Source organism: Parasteatoda tepidariorum, chromosome 8 (genome assembly GCF_982258835.1).
Source record: "Parasteatoda tepidariorum strain Cologne lab strain chromosome 8, Ptep-v5.0, whole genome shotgun sequence".
NCBI classification, from domain to species: Eukaryota; Metazoa; Arthropoda; class Arachnida; order Araneae; family Theridiidae; genus Parasteatoda; species Parasteatoda tepidariorum.
The window spans coordinates 8,378,070-8,402,688 of record NC_141762.1 but is presented as its reverse complement, the minus strand read 5'-3'; the positions used below and the strand labels follow the sequence as shown (position 1 = coordinate 8,402,688).

Below are 24,619 nucleotides of genomic sequence, written 5' to 3'. Positions count from 1 at the left end.
CCTTCAAAAAACAGCCTTACAGAACTCAGATTTTTTTTTGGCTCTGCAATATTAAAATAGAAGGACCAATGTAAATTGTTTAAATAATTATCATTATATAACAGTATTATTTTTACTTTATTATAGTATAATTTGAAAAATAGCATAAATTGTCATTATATCATTGCAGTAACTTCTCTGCATTTTAATATTATTTGTTAACTGGTTATTAATTTAAATTTAGAGTAGAACCCTGATTATCCAACGCCTTCAAGGTTAGTCAGAAAATCAAAACCAAGGTACTTTTCATAAAAGGTACATTTCAAGTGCATAAACATTAAAGTATGAGTAAAATTACTGAAGTAAAGTAGTGAATACATTAAAATTTTAAAAAATAATAATAAATCTACATACGAATGTTTTATTTTTAAAACATAAGTAGTAATACGATATGAAGAAAAAAAATTATTTTTATTTTTTAGCACCCCGGTTTTGCCCTCTTAACAGTAATTGAAAACATCAGTTTTTTTCTTACATTTCAAACCTTTCCTCAACAAAAATCACAGTTATTCTTAGGACAGTACTTTTGGAGATTCTTTTAACATCGAAGAAATTTGAAAATTGGAACTTTTCCATTGCAAAACCTTATTACCACACGACCTATTACATTAGGTAGGGGAGAGGGGGGCACCTTTCAACATTTTTCGCTAAAGAATTATTTGGGAAGTTTTATTGTTTCAAAAATCTAAGTTCTAATTTTTATTTACTGGATTGATATTTGAGGTAACTTCTCAATTTTTTCCAAAGGTCTCAGCCAAAGACAAAATACCTAATTTTAAACATTTAGTGAACCATGTATTTTGTTGAAATCTGCCCCTCCTGGGGGGCAGTTTTCAACGGGTGGTGGGGCACATTTCAACAATTGAAGAGAATGTTACAATATCATACATTTTGGAAAATTAACTTTATTCATGAAATAATAATAATGAATAAACATATTGGATTGATTTAGGATTTTTCTACATTATTTTGTCTTTAATTAAATCAAAGTTTATAGAGAATGTCACGAAAAATACAGCTCGAGCTGTTCCTCCGCTTAAACTTGGTTGAGGCAGTTTTATTTTAATGTCACTTCTTTCTATACTACTGATATCCTCTTTTTCTGGAAAATAAAATTTCCAAGAATCTTCCTTCTTTCTCATAAAATTTACTTTATAGCTGTCTTCTTCTATCTCTTCAATTTTTCCTACAAATAGAACTTTTTTTTTCTTCCACAAAACTCAACAAGAACAAAGTCGTTAACCTCGATTATTGTATCATCAGATATCTCAAAATCCATATGTTCTTCAATATCTGTAATGGAAGGCGTCAAAAAATCTTCACATTGTGATTCTTTGCTTACAGAAATGTCATATGCATACTCACTTTCAGAAGATTCAACAAATAACAATTTTTTTGATGGTTTTAACTTGAGCTTAATTTCATTTGAGACTGATTTCCTCTTCTTTTCCAATCTTCGAATAGTTTCTTCTTGAATGCGGTTTTTCTCGGGTGTTTCAGTCAATATTTTGGACTTTCCCTTTTTCCTACCTCTTTTTTTAGCCATTGTAATAGATTTAGGGTAAGGTCTCACATCTACAGGTGTTATTAACGTAGGCTCATTAGGTTTACTTTCAGTTGACCTTGTTGGTGTACAAAAATTATGATTTTCTTTACTAGTACTTGGGAGACTATCTATTTTAAACCTTTCTTCAACGGTTTGATCCACACTAAGAACTTCTCTAGAATTAATAGAAGCCTGCAAAACTGTTACAGAAGAAGGTTCCAAGTCTTCGTCAGTAAAAATGGAACGTGAAAAGGGCCAGATTCCAGTTTTTTGGAAACCTGCAGTGATGTTTTTGTTTGGAAATGATAAAGTATATGCAGTATTTGCTATTGGGGCCAAGTTATGTATGCTAATAGTCTTACCTGGATTGTATACCATCCAATCATTTTGTGCTACTCTCAACTTAGATTTGAAAGGCCCTACGACTCCAACATCCAAAGGCTGGAGACGATGAGAACAATGCGGAGGAAGGGTGACTAGCACAATACCATTATCCTTAGCAAACAGCACAGAATCCAGTGTACAGTGGCTTTCATGATTGTCCACCACCAAAAGTATTTTATTTTCTGTTGAGCATCGGGTGTGCTTTTTAATATGCTTGAGAACCTCGAGAAAAAGAAGTCCAGTCATATATCCACTTTAGGGACTGTTAACTAAACCTAAACTCTCTAGTGGTGCCCCAAATAACAGAGTCATGGAACCTTGCCCTCGGAAAAACAAATACAGGATGAACAGTACTTTCTAAAGCATTGATTATCATGCACATGGTAATCATGTTTCCACGCTCGCCAGAAACTACCTGTCCTACCTGACGAGCTCCTAGCTTGGCAACAACATTCGGAGCTTGAACAACTGTTAAAACTCCAGTTTCATCTAAGTTATACATTTGATCAACTGTAAAATGAGCAGAAGTAAGAGCTCTCTCATAATTGTTGAAAAATTCTTCGACATTTTCTTTATTAAAAGCTGTAGCTGTTGCGAGGCTGGTGTTTTCCGGCTTTCTTAAAGTAAGCTGTGGATGACGCTTCATAAAACCTTTAACCCAGTCAATTCCAGACGTTTTATTTTTGTCCCAACTACTTGGAATTTTAGAGTTGAGACGCTTTGCGTAATCATAGGCAAGTTGTCGAACTTGTCTGTAAGTTAAACCATAATTGAGAATTGAACATGCAATTATGTATTCACAAAGCAGGGTTTCTTGCTGGACATCAAAAACTTGTTGGCTTGTGCATTTAGAACTATAGCATTTTGTGTTAGTTGTACATTGTTTGGTTTCATCAACCAAACAATTATTTGACTTCCTTTTTTTAAATCTATAGAATAAAGCTGAAAAGTCCATTCCAAATAAGTCAGCTGCTGTTTTTAAAGATGCACTATTTCTGACAGCTTCCATTGCTTTTTCAATGTTTTCTTCACCAACTTCTGGTTTAGTGCGCTTTTTTTGTATGTTCGCACCATTTTCATAAACTATAAGAAGGCAAAATAACAGGATTGAGCATTCTATTTAATATAATGTTACATCGTAAACTTTTTAATTTTCCTAAAATTATTTTTATTCTAAATCAAATTGTCTTGAATATTTTTATAAAATTCTAAAAAAATTATTTTATTGATTCTTTTAATAAATTTCTTTAAATAAATTTTTCATAAATTCTATTTTCAACAACAATGCATTGAACTGAATCTTGATTTTAAGCTTTTAAAAAAATTTAGTATAATTGAAAAAAAATTTATTAAATATGCTTTCTTAAACACATTCACATCTTTTTCAAAGTTTTTAAATGTAACAACCGTAGTGTTTTTGCACTAATGACTTCTTCAAGATTACTTAACAAAAAAAAAAAAAAAAAAAAGCCTGGGGCACCTTTCAACACTGTTGAAATGTGCCCCCTAAGCTCTGTTGAAATCTGCCCCTGGTACAGATATTTTGGTTAAAGTGTTACCAACCACTTTAGAAAAATAGTTATTGCTAATAAATAATACAGTTAGAAGCAGAATTAAATAAACTAGTGGATGAATAAATATCACTTACCTTATTAAAAGATTACTGGTTGATAAACAGTTTCAAAATCAGAACTGTATTTTTACTTTTGGAATGTTAAAACTTGTTCTATAGAATAAAACAACAGTGGTAAAAAGAAAGAACTAAAAACTAAATGTCAGCTGTTATGCATAATTAAAGCTTATCGGCTGGCATATTGGCCAATCATTAAGCAATATTAGAAGGGAGAAATTCTAGCTGTTGAAAGGTGCCCCATGTTGAAATGTACCCCCCTCTCCCCTACCTATTACCATAATACCACAATTAACTAAGTATGACTGACACCAATAATAGTTTGGCAATATTTTTAACCATATATCAATTTACTAAAACTCGATTTATTCAAAAATTTAACACAAATGCTACATGAAATAATAATAATGGCACCAAATGGCAAAATAACACTATCACAACTAAGTTAAAAAAAGTTAATTTATACTGGGTTTAAAATTAAAAAAAAGTTAACTTATACTAAGTTACAAGACAGAACCATCACAAGATTTTATGGAAACTTATAAATATTTTCTTTCTTCACAGCCTAAAAGAAAATGTTTCACTTTGAATGATGATTCACATTATTATTAAAATATTATTTATTTTATTAAATTTCATTCCATGCCTAAAAATGAACAATTTTTCCTTCCAATTTTATACTATCACTTAATTTTTAGATTTTAACACAATGTTGCCCTTGGGAATGATCAATTGTGTGTTTAAGAGTCCATGTAATAATCTAAATTTTAATTCTAGAATTGGATTTGTATGGAGTGTTTTTCTGCATTGTCTCAATAAGCGTAAAATTACTCCCTATTTTTCATCCATATGAGAGAATAGAAAATAAAATTTGCAACTTTCTGTTACTAATTTTCATAATTATTTATTAAAAAAATTCTTCAATCTCACCAATACAGGGGAGTGGGCCACAGTCCTAGAAATAAGGGCCATCGGCTAAATGCATCGCCCAATCCTTTTCACTTGCAATAAAATTAAATAAAGAAAATTTATAAATTTTATGTACAATACACATGTTATAAATAACAACAGCAGAAAATATCAAAGATAAGAAATTGTTGGCACATTTCTATAAGTAGGATTATAAAAGTATATGACTTAACATTTCCATAAGTACTATGTGGTGACCTTTAGAGTTTTGGCAATTTATTGAAATGATATTCCAACATCAAATTATTTTCTATATATTTTAGAACATTAGTATTAGAACAAATCATAATTGTTAAAAAAAAAAAACATTTTCAACATCACCGGTGCAGTGGCCTAAGCAATGTCATATGAGCGGGGCAGGTCCTGCTTGCCCCGCTCTTAGGACAGCTTTGTTTAAATAAGATTAAATAAAACCTGATTAATAAATTTATAATAATGATATACAATATATATGTTACAAATAACAACATCAAAAAATGTGATATATCAAAGATATAAGGAATTGTAGGCACATTTCATGTGCACGAATAGGTTCCTGTGTAAGGTTACTAACCTTTTACACAGGAGCCTTTCCCAACCTTTACACAGGAACAGGCAGGTTCCTGTGTAAAGGTTATGACTCAACATTCCCATAAGTCCCATGTGGTGGTCTGTAGAGCTTTGGCAGAGTCATCAATTGTAGACTATTGAAATGATATTTCTTAATACCAATATTTTTTAGAGTATTTTCTCGCCGAGTTCCTTCACAACGCATGCATTCTAGAACTCTAGTCATCTCTTTCTCGTTAAGATTGAAATCTTTGATTAATACCACAACTTGCTCTAACGTGACGGACATGGATGTCCGATCCTTGCCACTCTTGCAACTCGTAAACCTTATTCCACCCAAGTGCTTGCAAATTTCCGAAGATATGTGCAATATGTCCACGTTTTTACTCTTTTTTGCATAAACTTGAGCGTGAAGCTGATCTAGCAATTCAATGATGTAGTTTTCTGCAAAATGAAAACCATGGCTTTTTTCCATTTTTGCAGTCCTCTGAAATCTGGAGAAAAAATCCTTCAGCAAACTAAAACTATCTTGATTAATTTTTTCCTGTAAGGACGTGTCACCAAACTTTTCTGCCAGAGTAGCTCGTTCATTGATGCCGATGTTAAAAAAGACCGAACTCACTGTAAAACGACATCCGTTTTGTTGTTCTGCAGGAAGCATGTTGATTATAGATTGCGGAGCTGGTATAAACACATATAAAAATAATCGACTTCCTTCAATGCGTGGCTGAGGACTCTCAGAAGCAGTAGATGGTTCCAGCCAAAAAAGAACTCTACGGAGGTCATCTATTCCAACCACCATATCTTCCAGGCAGCCCATTTCATCACCATAGCAACTAAGTAATCCTTCAAAATCACACAAAACTCCCACAGTTCGAAGCATGTGGATGAACATGGGATCGGGGGTACGGCACCACAGTCTAGTCATTATGCCAGTTAACACGCTAGTCAAAGCTTGGGAAAAAACGATATCTCTTCGATGTCGGACTTTTTGACTCATCGGCATACATTTGGTAGATTCCTTGAGTGAAATTATGCTGTATGTCAATTGTGCAGTTTTTAAAAGGCATTGGATAGCTTGGCGTAACTTTCTGACACTAGGCATTATTTCATTAGACCAAGAGCCTTCCTCTCCATCATCAGATTTACTTCCAGAAAAAAGAGATTGAACTTTGCTAGACATACACAGAATACTTGCTTTAATGTTCAAGTGAGTCAGTTCTAAGGGCTCCATTTCTTCCATATTAATAGCACAATTGCTTTTACTTGAATTTAAACCGTCTTTTTTTAGATCCTCCTGAGATGAATTAACCACTTGATCTGCATCAATAGAAGGAGTGTCAGACTTAATCGAATCCCACAAAGAAAAAGCTTCTTCCACTAGGTGGGGAATACATATCCTTCGCAGCTGATCTCCTTTACTGCTGAGAGAATTGAGAATAGTTTGCATGCTAGATTTACATGCCTGATTACACATAATAATCAGCTTCTGCAAGTCAGATTCTATTTCATCCTGAAGTTGCTCAATTCTCATGATTGCTTCAGCAGAGCGTGATATCGGATCAGGGCCTAAAATGGCACACCCATTGTCATTGCCAAATGAAGGGTAATAACTCTTCAACTGATTTAAAAGCTTAAGAAGCCCCCCTTGACGAAAACGTCGAGAATAAGCGGAAAAGGCTCCGACCGTTATAACATCGTAAACCCCAGTTTTGCGGGTAGTCATATTCTGTACCCACATTCTCTGCACATGAAGATTTACTGGTACAAATTCAAAATTTGTTTCTTTTTTCATATTTGAAGGCTTAAAGGATGATGCTTTTTGTTTTGACAAAAAATCAATCACCTCTGTATAGTGACTAATAAGTCTATGGTGACCATCCATCGCGGCCAAAAATTTCTGTTGCCACTCAGACGAAAGTTCTTTAATACGGAAACTCGTTTCCATTAACCGTTTTTCTTCGTTAATCCACAGATTTAGAAGCATAAGGGGGATAGTAAATGATAACTTGCTTTCCGACATGATTTCGTGCACATGGAGTTCTGCACCGAGACCAGTATGAAAACGATAGGTTTGAGTAGAAAAATTACTAGACAATGTTTTCAACAAACCTAACACAGGTATTCCAACTTGAGAATGCAGTCTAGACGGCAAAGAATAACTCCGAGGTCTCTCGACTTTTGACCACAGAGACTCTTCTTCGGCCAATAACAGCCAAGCGTTTCTTTGCTTTGTATTACTCATTTCTCGAGCAGATATGGAAATGAAACCTACACTCAAGCAAGATGGAGACACCAATGTAAGCCTGAGAGTACGATATGGGTTTTGTAAAAGAGTGTCTAATGTAAATACAGATTCACCGAGTAAAGTACTAGTACAAGTCACCCTTTCTTTAACATCGTAAACAGAAAGTTTAATGCGTGTAGAGTCTGTCACTTCGCCCTTAACAAAAGTGACTGTCGTAAAAAAACAAGGATTGCTAGATTTTTCCACTATCTCAGTTTGTGTAAATTTGGTCCATTTTGTAGATGGTAAATTATTTATACACACAGAAATATATGGGCTAGGGGGTAGGCCATCACCATCACACATTAGGTTGTCGCAAGACAAACTTAACTCCATGAAAGGTTCATACTGGTTCGAATCGTAGTTACATCCTATAGTGAAACTTCTTTGAGTTCTGGAAGTTGGGTAAGATAAATTGGTTTCATTTTCTTTTCTTATTTTCAGCTTTTCTTTCAAAGATGAGAGTTGCAAGCGCATATAATCAAAACTCGCCATATGTAGTGTTTGAATCCACGAGTCTCTCTCTTCTTCTGACGTTGCTCCAAGCTGCTGAATGGAACCATCATATTGAAAAATTAAACTGAACGAAAAAGGAATGTCTGAGTTCGCATCTAGGCGAATTTGACATTCTTCCAAAACAAACAAAATAGCTGGCTCCGAGCATTGATCTTTCGTTTTGTAGAAAAACAGTAGATTTCCTCTAAGCCTGCACCATCTTTGCGAAAATACGTCACTACGTCGGAACAAGCCGTCATGTTTCTCTCTCACATACAGAACGCCTTCTTTATCAAACTTATAAGATGGTTGCGTAGCAACCGCTATGATTTCTTTGGAATTAAAACGCATTGTGAAATCTTATAGTGGGATATATCTAATTAAAAAAATTGATAAAAATGAAAACATTACTTCTGTTGAATAATTATTGTAACTTTTTGACAGAAATTTGTTTTGGTTTGAGAGAGGTGCAAGAAGGCGAGTTACATTCGAATCGAGTTGACAGCATGCTTACAGCTTGCTGTTAACTTGATGATGCTGGAAGCAAAGACGCGTAATATTTTCTGGAGGATTCACACTGCAGGTGACTTGCATGCGGCATCGCACATCAATAGGCACATTTGCACGTGCAACTTGCTTAAACGCAACTGCTTTTGCAACGCAAATTTTTAATCTTATTTTCAAGGAAAAACATAGCTTTTAAGGCGGTTTCACAGAAGAGTATTAATCTTACTCAGAGCCGCTTTTATTATCTTCTTTTAAGAGTAAAAAACATATAAGTTAATTATAAAAGCTAATATACGTTATTTTTATCAAAAATTTAAGGTAACAATCCTTTTCGCGCTTTTTGAGAGGCGTAGTCTTCTATCACATCAAAATCAGTTTCTAGTAAGACATCATATTCAATACTCATAATTGAAAAATGACTCAATCTTTCTTGAGTCATACTATTTCTTAACTCATTTTTTTTATTAATTTTAGTCTGGAGAATGAACGTTCGCTACTACAATTAGTTATCATGAGTGACAAAATAATTCGAAATGAAATGTCAATGTTTGGAAATGTATCTTAAAGATTATTGTTTTCCACTATTTTATGCAGGTCATCTATGCCTAATTGTCTCAATTTATTCTCCTGGGCAAATAATGCTTGATTTTTTTTATATAAATTTTTAACATATGTACATGTTATTTGCAATTTTAAATGATTTTTTGCGAGCATTTTTCTCAATTCTTTTTTCCTTTGCGTTACATTTTGCTTTGCTGCTGAAAATCTACAAGACTTAGAAACATGAAATTATGAAGGTGTGTAGAAAATAGGAGTTGGAAAGAATGCAAGAAAATATAATTTGATTATTAGTTTTATTTATTTATTTTTTTCATAATCACCGTTGAAAAACTTACTCAATTTTGAGATCACTATTACCAATGTTTAACTACGTAGCCTTGTAATTTTAAAACCAATCCAGAAGACAAGGGAACTCCTGGATCAGTATTCAAGTTCTCAAAACAATTCAATACCCAGAAGTATTGAATTGTAACAAGAACTTGGTGGAGTTTGTGACCCCGACAGGTTTAACATGCACCAGTCACCATTTTATACTTCGGTATTATTCGGCCGGGTGAATTCGAACTCCTATTCTCACGAACACGAGTTCATAACCCAACCAACCAAGCTATCGGGGCCAAATTATTAGTTTATTTTTATAAAAACAGTCATTGAACAGCCCACCCGATTTCGAGTTTACGACTACTAATGTTCAACTCCGTAGCCTTATAATTTTGAACCCAATCCAGCAGACAAGAGAACTCCAGGATCAAGTATTGGGAGAAATTTTTGTCTTCGTGGAGGACGTTTTGATTGAACTTGCCCGCATTTGAGTTACATGGAGAGGAAAACCACGAAAGCCTCCCACGATTAGTCTGATAGCAAGGGGACTCTAACCTATGATCCGTCTACCACTGAGGATATTTTACGTCAGCACAGTGGTCTGTATAAGCCGGGAGTGGAATTCATGTCGACCAGCCATCACTAGGAGTCGAACTCGGTGCACCTATTTGGAGGAGAATGCTCTATCCCTTGAGTCCATCTTCATTGAGTAATAATTCTGCGGGATATACCAGTTTTTCAATTTTATTGATTTGCTTAAATTTTATCATCTTTAAAATGTAAATGGCAATTCAATCGTAATTTTTGTAGAAAAAAAAATGGAAATAAACCGTTTTTCCTCTTAACCTGCAATGATTAATGAGAAGCAACCACGAGGGTTAGTGAGCAACATGAACAGGGGGCGGAGCCTTCTCGTTTTTTAAATAATTGTTAAATTATTAGTTTTTAACATGCATACTTTAAGAAAAATAAGAAGGAAAAAATTTCAGTATTAAGAAATAATAATTAAAAACTATCATCAGCTGGAATAGAACCCACGATCTCACAGTTTTGTGTTAGATTTCGTAATCATCAGCCCCAGATATACACACCTGCCTTGTGTATTTTTTATTTATTTCCTTTTAAAAATTTAATAAATTAAGTTATTTGGACACTTGGCATTCTTGATTTTGTTGAAAATTTTCAGATATGTTTTTTATGTAAAACTCTTAGACATGTGTTTTTTTCTTCTTCAATTTTGCAAAAAAATATGTTTTTTTTTTTCAAAAAATTAAACATATTTTATATTTAGGGGAAACATGGAAAATTTGGTCATACAGGAGGTTTAAACAATTTTTTTCTCATGCTTAAGCATTTGTTTAGCTGATGATAATTTGATTTCAGTGCTCTATCAAACAAAATCATATGTTGTTTCTGTCTATTAACAGTAAGTAAAATTAAAATAAAATCACATTTGTTATCTCAATTTCATCCAGAATAGACTAAATAAAGAATTTTGGCAGTCCGGCATGTCAAAGAGGGAATTGAATAGTGGCCCGCCATTTAAATAAATAAAAGAAAAATCACAAAATATTGAAAATAAAAAACTAAATAAAAAAGATATATTTCTCCCCATATAGCTCAAATTATTGAATCAACTTTAATATTTATTTTAACAATGTTGCTTCAGATTTCTTACTTTTCATCAGTAAATAACTATTAGATTTGATGTTTCTTTAAACAAAAGTATCAAATTTTTTATACACTTACTAATTGCTTTGTTGGTTCTTTAAATACTCAACCTTCAGAACAAAGTGCGTCAAATTACCCTTTAGTAAAAAGGTTTAACCCAGTCTTTTAGCTCTTAAAAGATTGATGATTGTAAAAAATAAACATGGGGCAAATATTATAAGCTATTAGATTGCGTTAAAAAATGTATCAATAAAAAGCTGCGCGAACCTTCCATGTTTTCCCTAACCACAACCAAAGTTGATTTAATAAAGGCTTACCTCCAAAGGTGAAAAATTTATTTCTTAATATCCTACGAAAATTTGATATAGAAAATCCTAGTTCACGGATTCATGTACGATTAATTTTGAAAATAAAATCAAATACAATAATTAAGAAATTAAACAATTAAGCTAGTTGAAACACTTAGGATGATTAAAGGGGAAAAAAAAGCTTTTATAATAAATTAGAAAAAATATCTAAATTTTTTATGAAAGAAACATTTAAATTGAACAAGTCCCGATTTAACGATAACGTATGTGACACAAAGGAAATCTCAAGACAGAATGACCCAAAGAAGACCCTTCTCTTGTTTGCAGCCCTAGAAATTTTTTGTTCCTAGCAATTTATGACAAGAAATCAGACGAAAGGATGTTTTTGTGGATATCTGATATTTCCAAAGTTAGGAAAAAAGAGCCCAAGGCAATATAAAGAAGTTAAAAACGTTTCCCCACAGTGTAAAGAGAGGAGGCTATTTCACAACTCTGTGGGTGGTAGCTAAGAAAGTGGGGATATTTTCATCAGTGGACAGACTGTTTTATTGCTCTTTTGGTTAGAAAAGAAAAGAGTAACAACTATTTTATATTTGTAAACACTTCGATTAGATTTTTAAAAGCGTCCGACAGTGTAAAAAAGAAAAAAATATGCATTATGGGCTTCAGAGGGCCCTAGCTCCGAATAAAACTTTAAAAAAAGAAGAAAAATAGTTGGATCTGGGGGCCCTCTTAAGTTATAAATAATAAATGAGTTAGAATTTTAAAGGAAAAACAATTATTTCAATGAGATTTTAGACTTTTCGTGGCCCCCATCAAAACTCGGGGCCCTGGGCCCATCCCTAAAAACGGCTCTGATCTTACTCGTTGGTATTAATGTATTGTTCAGTAGTTTTATGAAAGTCTTGGTGGGTGAATGAATTCACACTGACGCTATTCATCTTCCAGGGGAAGAAATATTAATTGGTTACAAATGCAATAATTTAATGTTATTTATTATCTAAATTAGAAGGATTTTGTACAATAGTATACCTTTGCAATTAGTGGTTTCAATCTCAATACATATATTAATTCCCTCTTTAAGGGTTTTCAGAAAATTTAAAGATATTTCATCAATTTTTATAAGAGAATAAAAGTCAATATAGATGAACTAATGAAAAAATTTTGACATACATTAAACTAAAACAGAATATCAGCGAAAGCTACAGTCTTCTTTTTTGCAAGTTGTTTTCTTTGCTCTAGTTAGGAAAATAGTATCATTCAATAATATGCATTTGGACAATGGTTTTTAAAATTGATTTAACTTATAATTAGTTCTGTGCTTTTATATAATTGAAATTGAATATACTGATTTTTTCAATGTATTGATTTGCTTTCAAAATGTCCTTTTTGGTACAGTGAAGTTCTATATTAAGAATTAGTGTTTTAAATAATTATGTCAATATATATTCTGCAATGAAGCATAGATTAAAATCGATTTCATTTTGGCTATATATAGTATATCTTTCTGACGGGTAGATTATTGAATATAAGTTTGCCCACACAAGCCTCATGTAGTGTAAACAAAAACAGCTTTTAAAAAAATATTATGGTAAAAGTAAACAACTTTGTTATTTCAGATATATACCAGAATGCATGTATTCATACAAATAATTGTTAAAAATTCTTCATAAGTTAAAAATTTTATTAAACATGTTTTTTTTTTTTTTACTAATTTGTAAAAAAGTGTCCCAACTAGTCTCACTTTTACTTACCTTGTTGACTAATGACTTAAAACTACTTTACTTATGACTTTTTTTTTATAATAACTTTATTTGTTTAATTTTAAATTTATTGCTTCCATTGCCCATAGGTAATTTCAATAGTCTTATATACTTTAAAATCAACATAACAATACAGAAATGAACTATAAATGTGCGACAGATTGCTAAATCGAAGAAAAAAAATTACAAGTAATTCTTTTCAGAACAAATAGAATCAGATTAAAATTTTATTATTCTTTTACAATTTTAATATCTCATATTTTAACCATATTATATGTAAAGCAAAAGCAGTCCTGTAACAATCCATTATGGACTGAGGGGAACACAGAGGTTAAGGCTTTACAATTTCGAGACCAATGACATGATTGCGGCTTGCAAGAATGTGGTCAGCACTGCACTCAGGCTGCCTTCACTTCCCAGACAAGCTGGTGCCCATTGATCTGAAGCTAGGTGGGGAAATAAACACCTCTTAAGCACTTTTCAAGCACTCAAAAGCTATTTTTAAGCACTTTAAAAAAAAATCATAATTAGGCAGGGTTGGAAAGTTTTTGACAATCGAAGGTTTTATCTTGTTTACCGTCATGTCAAAAAGAAAAGAAAAAACTTTTATCATTGTTTTTGACAATTGTCAAAAATCCAGAAATTTTGAATCGTATAAAACGAATGGCGTTTTTATACGCTACGAGCTGGTGATACGCCGAAATAGATTGGGGTTGAATTAATTATGAAAGCATTGAATAGGACAATGTGAACAGTGTCTTTTTGCAGGATTTGAAGCGAAAATCAACATAGTATAGGAAAAATCTCATTTTGAAAAAGGGAAAATTAAGCACTTTTTAAAAACACACAATGAAAAAAGCCCCTTTAAGGACTTTTAAAAAACAAAAATAAGCACCTTTAAGCACTTTTTAAAAACGCTATGCACCCTGATAGAGCCAACTAAAATAATAAGTTTTTCCAGCAGTGACTATTTTTACTTTATATATAATAGTTTTATTAGAATCTTCACCAAACTCTTTATGCAAATAAAATAACAAGAATAAGAATTTGAAGCACAACAAAAATAACTTTAACCCCTATGATGTAAAATCTTTTATGACAAATTTGTCTTAGAAAAATAAGGTTTCTCGTCAGTATGAACACGATTATGCACAGGCAATGTACTCCTATGTGAAAAACTTTTATTACACATGAGGCAAAAATATAGTTTTTTACCAGTAAGTGCTAATGTGTCAAGTTAAATTTGATTTCTGCGAAAAACTCTTATTACACACACGACAAGAATAGGGATTTTCACCAGTATGAACATGACTGTACTAGGAGAGATTATGTCACAATGAAAACCTTTTTTTACACAAGTCACAAGAATCAGTTTTTCACCAGTATGTGGGCGAGCAAGTACAGCTAATTTCTGTTTATGAGAAAAACTCTTATTACACACACTACAAGAATAAGGTTTCTCACCACTATGCACAGACAGCACCGCCTTTGTTGAAAAATTTTTTTTACATATGAGACAAGAATAGGGTTTTGCACGAATATGAGTGAGTGTGTGTAGAAAATCCGTTTTCGTGATAAACTCTTATTATATACACTACAAGAACAAGATTTCTCACCCCGTATGATCATGACTGTGCACAGACAGTTCACTTCCTGTTGCAAAACTTTTACTACATAAGCCACATTCATTAGAAGACTAAGGTTTCTCGCCAGTATGAACACGACTATGCGCATGCAAATTACTCTTATATGAAAAACTTTCATTACATAAGTCACAAGTATAAGGCTTTTCACCAGTGTGTGTGCGAAAGTGATAAGTTAAATTCCACTTACTTGAAAATTTCTTATCACATACACAACAAGAATAAGGTTTCTCTCCTATATGAGTACGGCTGTGCACAGTTAGATTTGACTTACTTGAAAAACTTTTATTACATTCACTGCAAGTAAAAGGCGATTCACCAGTATGGACACGTCTGTGCATTGACAATATTTGCCTTCGTGAAAAACCTTTATTACATATGTCACAAGAATAAGGTTTTTCACCAGTATGAACACGTCTGTGCCTGGAGAGATTATGTCTGATTGAAAACCTTTTGTTACATATGTCACAAGAAAAAGGTTTTTCACCAGTATGTGTGCGAGCATGTACAATTAAATACTGTCTCTGTGAAAAACTCTTATTACATAAACTACAAGAATGAGGTTTTTCCCCAGTATGAACATGATTGTGCACAGACAGTTCACTTCCTGTTGCAAAACTTTTATTACATAAATCACAAGTATAAGGCTTTTCACCAGTGTGTGTGCGAAAGTGTCGAGTTAAACTTCTTTTACATGAAAATTTTTTATTACATATACTACAAGAATAAGGTTTTTCACCAGCATGAGTGCGACTGTGCACAGACAGTTCACTTCCTGTCGCAAAACTTTTATTACATAAGTCACAAGTATAAGGCTTTTCACCAGTGTGTGTGCGAAAGTGATGAGTCAAATTCCTGTTACTTGAAAGTTTCTTATTACATACACTACAAGAATAAGGTTTCTCACCCGCATGAACACGACCGTGCACAGACCGTTCACTTCTTGTTGCAAAACTTTTTTGACATATGTTACAAGTATATGGCTTTTCACCAGTGTGTGTGCGAAGGTGACAAGTTAAACTCCTATTACTTGAAAATTTCTTCTCACATACACTACAAGAATAAGGTTTTTCACCCGTATGAACACAACTATGCACTAACAGTTCCGCCTTTGCTGAAAAACCTTTTTTTACATATGAGACAATAATGGGCTTTTGCACAAGCATGAGTGAGTGTGTGCTTAGTTAAAATCTGTTTTCGTGAAAAACTCTTGTTACATACACTACAACAATAAGGTTTTTCACCCGTATGAACACATCTGTGCGTAGACAATGTTCTCTCTTGGGAAAAACTTTTATTACATATGTCACAAGAATAAAGATTTTGAATAGTGGGTGTGCTATCATGTTGATTTAAATTCATCTTCATTGAAACTTTCTTATTACACACACTATAAGAATAAAGTTGCTCCGAAGTACGAGTGTGACTATGTCTAGTTACATGTTCCTTCTGTGAAAAAAAACAAAAAACTATACTACATTCTAAAAAATTAAAGATTCTTTTCTGTATGAGTTTTAGGCACGTTCTGTCTTTTTAACTCATACTGGCTGTTACGTCCCAATAACCTTTGTATAGCTAATTATCTTATTGAAGATATTTATATGAGGTGTAAGGATAAGGTAAGGATAAGTACTGAGTTAGATTTTAGTTTCTATTACTGTTTTACTTCAGATTGCTGTTTTAGACTTAATTTTTTTTTTTTTGGAAAAGCTACAAAAAAAATTCTGTTGATTGAGTAACTGATGAAAGTAAAAACTACTACACATTACATTAAAATATTCCAAAAGAAGTATTTAAGTTATCAGTAATTAAGTATGAAACATATTTAAGCTATTTTCAATACATTTAAGTTATACAATGTAATAAATGATTAACAATCAAACATCACATTTAAATACCAATCAATATTATAGTCTAAAGGCATGTAAATGCCTTTCTTCAACTTTTCAGAGGCAGTTGAAACTAGCTTAAAAAAGTCAGGCAGCCTTTTCTTAACTAATATCTTAGGTAAACACCAAGTGTCATAAGATACTGGCAATGCAATTGTATCCAAGTAAGGAAATGCAATTCTGAAAAGAAAAAAAAACCTAATAAACAATTAAAATATGTGCCTTGGTATCAGGGTTCGTTGATTTAAATCAGCTTGATTTAAATCACGATTTAAATCATGATTAAAATCAAATGATTTTTTTAAAAAAATCTTTGATTTAAATCAACTAATTTATATATATATATATTATATTGATTTTAAAAGTTAAAAAACAGTGCGTTAAATATTGATACTTTTATTATTTTCTTTTCTTAGTTTTAAAATTTATTTTAAATAAATTGCTGTAGTAATTAATTTTAGTTAACGAAATTACTTTCTTTCTTGGAGTGTGTTAAACACATTTGAAATTACACGTTTAAAAATCTTTTGATTCTTAACATTGAAAGTACAGATTAAAGTAAATATTTAATGCTGTCTTAATATAGACTTGCATAGCTGTAGAAAGTAAATAAACATGATTTTTTTTCAGAAAGAAAAATAAGCAAATGTTAATTAAAATTCTACCTTTTGATTAAAAAAGCATGGAATTCAAATCTACATTATAGTTTATTGATGGAAATTTCTACGTTTCTAAAGCTCGAGGTAATATTAAAAAGAAATTACCTTAATATGCCAAAAATAGAAAGAAAAAAAAAGAAGCCGAGTTCAGATATTTTTTCCTGATATAGTGTCATTCTTCCCTTACAAAGTCTATTTGAAGCAGTAGGGTTTATTAACTGGTATTTTTTTTTCTTCTTATAATATGTTTACGGTATCTTTGAAATTATCAGATTTTCTTATGTGAAAAAAATTCCAATGAGTACATAGATTTTTTTAAAATGTTTTTTAGCTTAACTTATGTATTTTGATATAGGATTAAAAATGAATATTTTAACATAAAAATTTATAGATTGAATATTTATTTTTTGATGAATGACAACATTTATAAACACAATCTGTTGCATTTATTTTGCCATTTTATAAATCATGAGGGAAAAAAAAAGAGATCACAATTTTAAATTAAAATTATGGTGTGCTAATTGAAACTTTGTGTTACTAGTTAAAGTAGTATTCTTTAAATTATCTATTTTATCTTGTCTTTTAATTTCAATCATGCCCTTGTATCAAAATGGTCGCTATGCATTATAATGAAAAATTATTTTAGTAAGTTAGAGCTTCTAAAATATTGTTATAATATAGTTTCAATATTAATTTAATTTTGATTAAACATTTATAAGGTTTTTTTTAATCATAAATTAAAGCTCTTATAGTGTTTTTGAATAGAAATCAAAAAAATCTGATTTAAATAAAAAAATCCGATTAAAATCAAAATAATCCGATTTTTTTTTAAGAAAATCAAAAAAATCACGAACCCTGCTTGGTATAATGTATAGAATATTTTAAGCATGAATAAACATTTCGAATCAATATTTAAATTATGTCAACAGGTACAGCGCACAGAATACATGAAAGATTTCACCTAAATGTTTCTTTGTTCAAAGAAGGTGACTTTTAGGAAATAAGTGCCAAACTCAATGACTTATACGTAAAACAAGCTGATAAGTAAGAAATGGCATACTTTTTCTGAATACCTCATAGCAAAAAGATATTATCTAACATTAGGAAGATGCAATAAAAAAAAATTCAGTAAAAAGCACTTAAAAGTGCAATGACTTTTGAATAAATTAGAATATATAAAAAAAAAACTCAGTGTTAAGTTCAGAAGCAAATGGACCCATTTCAGCATGTCAAATTTAATCTTAGCAGCATTCATGTGGAAAAATTCATGAAATTATTGTATATGCAGCTAAAAAGAATATTTTGTTTAAGAATAGCAACTTAAAATAATATTTTTTTAATAACTCTTATTCCTTTTTTTTATTTCCCAAATTAAAATTTCGTATACAAATATCAACATACAGTGCATAAATAGCTCAGATTTTAAATACTAGAACAAGAATAATAAGTAACTCTATTATAAAGTACCTAATTACTTAAGCAGCATCAATTCTGTTCACTTTTACTAAAATATTTTCAACTTTAGATGACTATTCTTCACTCAATTGATAATGAGACTTTTTTACAATATACAGAAGATAGCCCCATAAAAAAAAATAATACTCTTGTTGAAACGATTTTAATAAATATTTTCTATAAATATTCTCATACTTTTCGTCCAAGGGTATATTCATTCTTTATAAATGTAAATCACTTTTAATTGCTAATATTTCTTGTTATAAACAGCTTAAATATATCTTTTATAACAAAATATATCTTTTATAACAAAAATTCAAATTTAGTTTCAAATACAAATACTAGTGTTTATAAAAAATAAAAGTGTTGACATCCTTTGGAATCTCACCCGAAAACGAACTACATTTGCTTTGTACATAGTGACGAATCTTGCCCAGTGGCGAATGCTATTGACTATTGGGCACACAACACTTTTCAAAGAAAATGTTAGAGCTTGCGCCTACCAACACCTCAGTCTCTAAACATATTTATTTTCTAATCTCAAGTTTTCCCAGTTCAAAATTTTGAATCTAGAATTTATATCAGTTCAAATAAATTTTCAATATAAAAAAAAAACTCATATTCGGAGTTAAACTTCTAAAATTAATATTTTTGCAATCTTTAATACGAAAAATAGATATCTTCGATAGAAATATCTTTCACTGACATATTCAATTAACTGCAATGAGACATTCTATACCTTTAAGAATTACCTAATAAATAGTATATTGAAACTTGTAGACACTTGGCCTGCTATTCTTTTCAAACTACACCACTTCCAAGAAGTAGAAAATTCAGTATGTGGGCTAATCACAATTTGTTACATCTCTAAGCCTCATATCAATTGTGTCTCATTGAGCCAACTAAAAAAAATAATATTCTCCAGCAGTGACTATTTTTACTTTGTAACAGTTTTATTAAAATCTTCACAAAACTCTTTATGCAAACAAGAATAAGAATTTGAAGCACAATAAAAATAGTTGTGAACAGCTAAACCACTATAATGTAAAATCTTTTATAACAAATTTTTACACTTAGCAATATAAACAAAACTTATGACAGATAGGGTAAATTTCAGTAAAAGATTTCTAAATGTGTCTTAGAAAAATAAGGTTCTTTCCTTGAATGAATGCGACTGTGATAAATTAGTACAGTCTTTGTTGAAAAACTCCTGTTATATACATTAGAAGATTAAGGTTTCTCACCAGTATGAAGACAACTATGCACACGCAATGTAATGTTATGTGAAAAACTTTTATTACATATGGGACAAGAATATAGTTTTTTTACCAGTATGAGTGTTAATGTGTCGAGTCAAATGTGATCTCTGCGAAAAACACTTATTACACACACTACAAGTATAAGCCTTTTCACCAGTGTGTGTGCGAAAGTGACGAGCTAATTCCACCTTCCTTGAAAATTTCTTACCACATTGACTACAAGGGTGAGGTTTCTCACCTGTATGAACACGACTGTGCACAGACAGTACATTTCTTGTTGCAAAACTTTTTTGACATAAGCCACAAGTATATGGCTTTTCACCAGTGTGTGTGCGAAGGTGACAAGTTAAACTCCTATTACTTGAAAATTTCTTCTCACATACACTACAAGAATAAGGTCTTTCACCTGTATGAACACGACTGTGTTTAGTCAGTTCACTTCCTGCTGCAAAACTTTTATGACATAAGCCACAAGTATAAGGCTTTTCACCAGTGTGTGTGCGAAAGTGACGAGTTAAATTAATCTTAATTGAAAATTTCCTATCACATGCACTACAAGAATAAGGTTTCTTACCCGTATGAACACGACTGTGCACAGACCATTCACTTCTTGTTGCAAAACTTTTTTGACATATGTCACAAGTATATGGCTTTTCACCAGTGTGTGTGCGAAGGTGACAAGTTAAACACCTATTACTTGAAAATTTCTTCTCACATACACTACAAGAATAATGTTTTTCACCAGTATGAACATGACTATGATCTAACAATTCCGCCTTCGTTGAAAAACCGTTTTTACATATGAGACAATAATGGGGTTTTGCACAAGCATGAGTGAGTGTGTGCTTAGTTAAAATCTGTTTTCGTGAAAAACTCTTGTTACATACACTACAAGAATAAGGTTTTTCACCCGTGTGAACACATCTGTGTGTAGACAATGTTCTCTCTTGTGAAAAACTTTTGTTACATATGTCACAAGAATAAAGATTTTGAATAGTGTGTGTGTTATCATGTTGATTTAAATTCATCTTCATTGAAACTTTCTTATTGCACACACTATAAGAATTAAGTTGCTCCAAAGTACGAGTGTGACTGTGTCTAGTTACATGTTCCTTCTGCGAAAAAAAAAACTGTACCACATACTCTAAAAAAATGAAGATTCTTTTCTGTATGAGTTTTAGGCACGTTCTGTCTTTTTAACTCATGCTGACTGCTACATCTCAATAACCTTTGTATAGTTTAATTATCTTAATGAAGATATTTATATGAGGTGTAATTATAAGGTTTTATACGTGTGTACTAAGTTTGATTTTAGTTCCTATTTCTGTTTTAGAAAACTTTTTGAAAAAGCTACAACAAAAATTCTACAATATTTTCCTGTTGATTGGGTATTCCAAAAGAAGTATTTAAGTTATCAGCAATTAGGCATTAAAAGTATTTAAGTTACTATCAATACATATAAGTTATACAATGTAATAAATGAATAACAATTAAACATCACATTTAAATACCAATCAATATTATAGTCTAATAACAATGTAAATGCCTTTCTTCAACTTTTCACAGTGGGAGTAGAAAGAAGTCAGGCAGCCTTTTCTTAACTAATATCTTAGGTAAACACCAAGTGTCATAAGATACTGGCAATGCAATTGTATCCAAGTAAGGAAATGCAATTCTGAAAAGAAAAAAATTAATAAACAATTAAAATATGTGCCTTGATATAATGTATAGAATATTTTAGGTGTGAATAAACATTTTGAATCAATATTTAAATTATGTCAACAGGTTCAGTGCACAGAATACATGAAAGATTTCACCTAAAAGTTTCTTTGTTCTAAGAAGTTGACTTTATAAATATATAAAAAAAACAAACTCAGTGTTAAATTCATAAGCAAATGGACCCATTTCAACATGTCAAATTTAATCTTAGTGAATTCATGAAATTATTGCGTAAGCGGCTAAAAAGAATACTTTGTTTAAGAACAGCAACTTAAAATAATATTCTTTTAATAACTCTTGTTATTGCCATTTCTTTTATTTCCTTAATTAAAATTTAGTATATAAATACTCAACATAGAGTGCATAAATAGCTCAGATTTTAAATACTAGAACAAGCATAATAAGTAACTTCATTTTAATGTACCTAATTACTTAAGCAGCATCAATTCTACTCACTTTTACTAAAATATTTTCAACTTTAGATGCCTTTTCTTCACTCAGTTGATAATGAGACTTTTTTACAATATACAGGAGATAGCACCATAAAATAAAATACTCTTGTTGAAACGAATTTAATAAATATTTTCTATAAATATTCTCATAATTTCTGTCCAAGGGTATATTTATACTTTATAAATGCAAATCACTTTTAATTGCTAACATTTTTTGTTATAAGTAGCTTAAATATTACAGCATGATAATATATCTTTTATAACAAAAACTCACATTTAGTGATACAAATTTAGAAATGCAAATATCAGTGTTAATAAAACAAAAGTACCGACATTTTTTGGAATCTCACCCGAAAACGTGTTTTTTTCGTTTTTTTTTGTTTTTTGTTTAACTGTTTGTAGATAAGTCGATGACTTATGTCTGTGGGTACAACCGGCTGAGCAACTGCGCATGCGCTTGAAATGCTTGGCTAGAATTTAATTTTCACCAAATAATTTCGAAAAGTAACCCTGTTGAAGAGATTGCGCGGAGGTATACATAGTTTGTTGCTTACATGTGTAATTAAGTGTAGCTTGGATTGCTCTAAGCTCTTTATTTATGATTCATTAAATAAAGTAAGTTAATTGTTTAAATAATTTTTTTCTGTTTATAATATTGTATCAATGTATTTTGAAACGTTTACGACATTTTATAATTCTAATTATCTGTGATAAAGTAGTTAAAGATTTCCACGTTACTGAGTTAGGCTTAGTTGCATATTTGTTTTCCTATTTTATCTTTGATAAAATAGGAAATGTAATATAATATAAAATGTCTGTTAATAAAAGAGTATTATTTTATGTTCTATTTCTTTTATGTGTGTAGAAAATATAATAAATGGTAATTATATGGTTTTAAAAGGTGTCAATGTACCATCATTTACAATTGAAAGGTTATTAATTGTAAATGATGGTATATTGACATTATAGTTACTTTTCTTTAAAAGATTATTTAACCGTATGTAGATTCTTAAATTATGATACTTATAAAGATGAAATTATTGAAATTTTTAGATTTGTTATAATCCCTATTGTATTTCTATGATAAAAACATTTGACTACTATGATTGAGCTTACATAGTAATGTGGTAACTGTAGACTTGCATATCACATTGAAGTAAATTTAACTAAGTTAATATAAAAGAGCACCATAATAAATCTATCAAATGTTATCTGAGTCTTTCATTGTTTTATTATTGGGGTAGTTTTTACTAAATGATGTATTTAGGGACATATTTTCTACTGAATCTACTTGTGCAAAATTCCAGTAAAGTTAAGATTATTTTATAATTATATATATATCCCATCAATAATTGATGAAATACCAGAATGTATATAAGTATTGTAAGATTTCTTAGAAGAAAAGCAGAGGTTGTGCAAGCATTACCTTTAACTGTGGAGAAGTGATGCAGTTTAGCGATAATCTATGATGCACAATGGCTCAGTGGGGCTTTAGTGAGGGAACTTGTTTATTATTTTGATATCAAGTCTTTCTTTCTATTGCCCCTTCTAAGCCGCATCTTTTGATTTCCACGAACAATTTTCTCGATGTGGAGTTTTTTGGGAATCTGATAATATAGGTGTATTAGTAAGTATAATGGTGATTGGTGAGTATATTACCTTATATGTATATAGTTTTTGTTTACATCCTCTTAAAAAGGGATATATATTGTATTATTAAGTTGTATGTGGAATTCCATGTTTATTAACATGTACTGCATTATATTTAAGTTCTTTTAGCAACTAATATGAAAAGTTCATTTAACCTATGGATTTTGGATACCTAGATGTTTATCAATTTTGCATAGTGCATATTAAGTGTTGCATTATCTTACTAAATCTAAGAGCCAAAGTAGGACAGTTAGTGAGGTATTCATTGGTGTCCAATGTGTTTTAATTACCATGTCCAATCATGAGCAAAACATTTATGAATGCTAAAGGGGAAAGGTCAGCTTCTCCGATTCACTAGCTTTGAAAATACTAAAACTAGGACATTACCAAAAGTGCCTCTCCTTTTGCGGCGAAATAATGACAGTTGGTAAATAAAGAAAAATAATGACAATTTGAATGGAATACTTTTATTATTTAATCTACTAATCATGAATCAATATGTTCGTGCTTATACGTACTGTGTAACCATTATTGCAAGAGGGTGCATTTTTATTTACAGCTTGTTCAAGGTAATTCCCAAATAATAAAGCCTACTGTTCAGTTTTTACTAGTACATGGGCTTATATACAGTTTGAGTTAGTTAATTGATGTTTGTTTTATGATTTTGTAGTGTGTTAAATGGTTTTTAAGATAAAATATGCTTCTCTTGGTGTTACTTATTTGATAAATATTTATTACTTAGTAAGTATAAGGCATAATAACAGCATAGACTTAAGTGATTAATTATTTTAAGAAAGGATATACCTATTATTTTGAAATTTTCTAATTCTGATGTGACATCAAAAGTAACCACTTAAAAAATG

At 31.0% G+C, this 24,619-nt stretch overlaps 2 protein-coding genes across 2 annotated transcripts; both read right to left on the bottom strand.

Moving 5' to 3' along the window:
• Window positions 1-4,477: 4,477 nt before the first annotated feature.
• Window positions 4,478-8,604, bottom strand: LOC107456574 (inositol polyphosphate-4-phosphatase type I A). The gene has a single exon (XM_016074481.5). The coding sequence runs from the start codon at window positions 8,248-8,250 to the stop codon at window positions 5,182-5,184; it is 3,069 nt and encodes a 1,022-aa protein (XP_015929967.2). The 5' UTR covers window positions 8,251-8,604; the 3' UTR covers window positions 4,478-5,181.
• A 4,635-nt stretch (window positions 8,605-13,239) lies between these two features.
• On the bottom strand, window positions 13,240-22,669 carry LOC107456573 (uncharacterized). Its single transcript, XM_087149398.1, has 4 exons — window positions 22,111-22,669; window positions 19,977-21,610; window positions 15,900-16,122; window positions 13,240-15,856 (listed from the first exon to the last, which is right to left on the bottom strand). Exons 2-4 carry the CDS (start codon window positions 20,967-20,969, stop codon window positions 14,727-14,729), a joined length of 2,346 nt encoding a protein of 781 aa, XP_087005524.1. The 5' UTR covers window positions 20,970-21,610; window positions 22,111-22,669; the 3' UTR covers window positions 13,240-14,726.
• Between the last annotated feature and the right edge of the window lie 1,950 nt (window positions 22,670-24,619).

Bases quoted from the DNA above. Each gene is read 5' to 3' on its own strand.
- LOC107456574 (XM_016074481.5), bottom strand. From the start codon at position 8,250: ATGCGTTTTAATTCCAAAGAAATCATAGCGGTTGCTACGCAACCATCT.
- LOC107456573 (XM_087149398.1), bottom strand. From the start codon at position 20,969: ATGAAGATGAATTTAAATCAACATGATAACACACACACTATTCAAAAT. The intron at 16,123-19,976 runs TAATAAAAGTTT...TTTTTTTCACAG, and splicing joins CTATATTCTTGTCCCATATG to AAGGAACATGTAACTAGACA. The intron at 15,857-15,899 runs GTAGTGTATGTA...ACAGATTTTAAC, and splicing joins GGGTGAAAAACCTTATTGTT to TAAGCACACACTCACTCATG.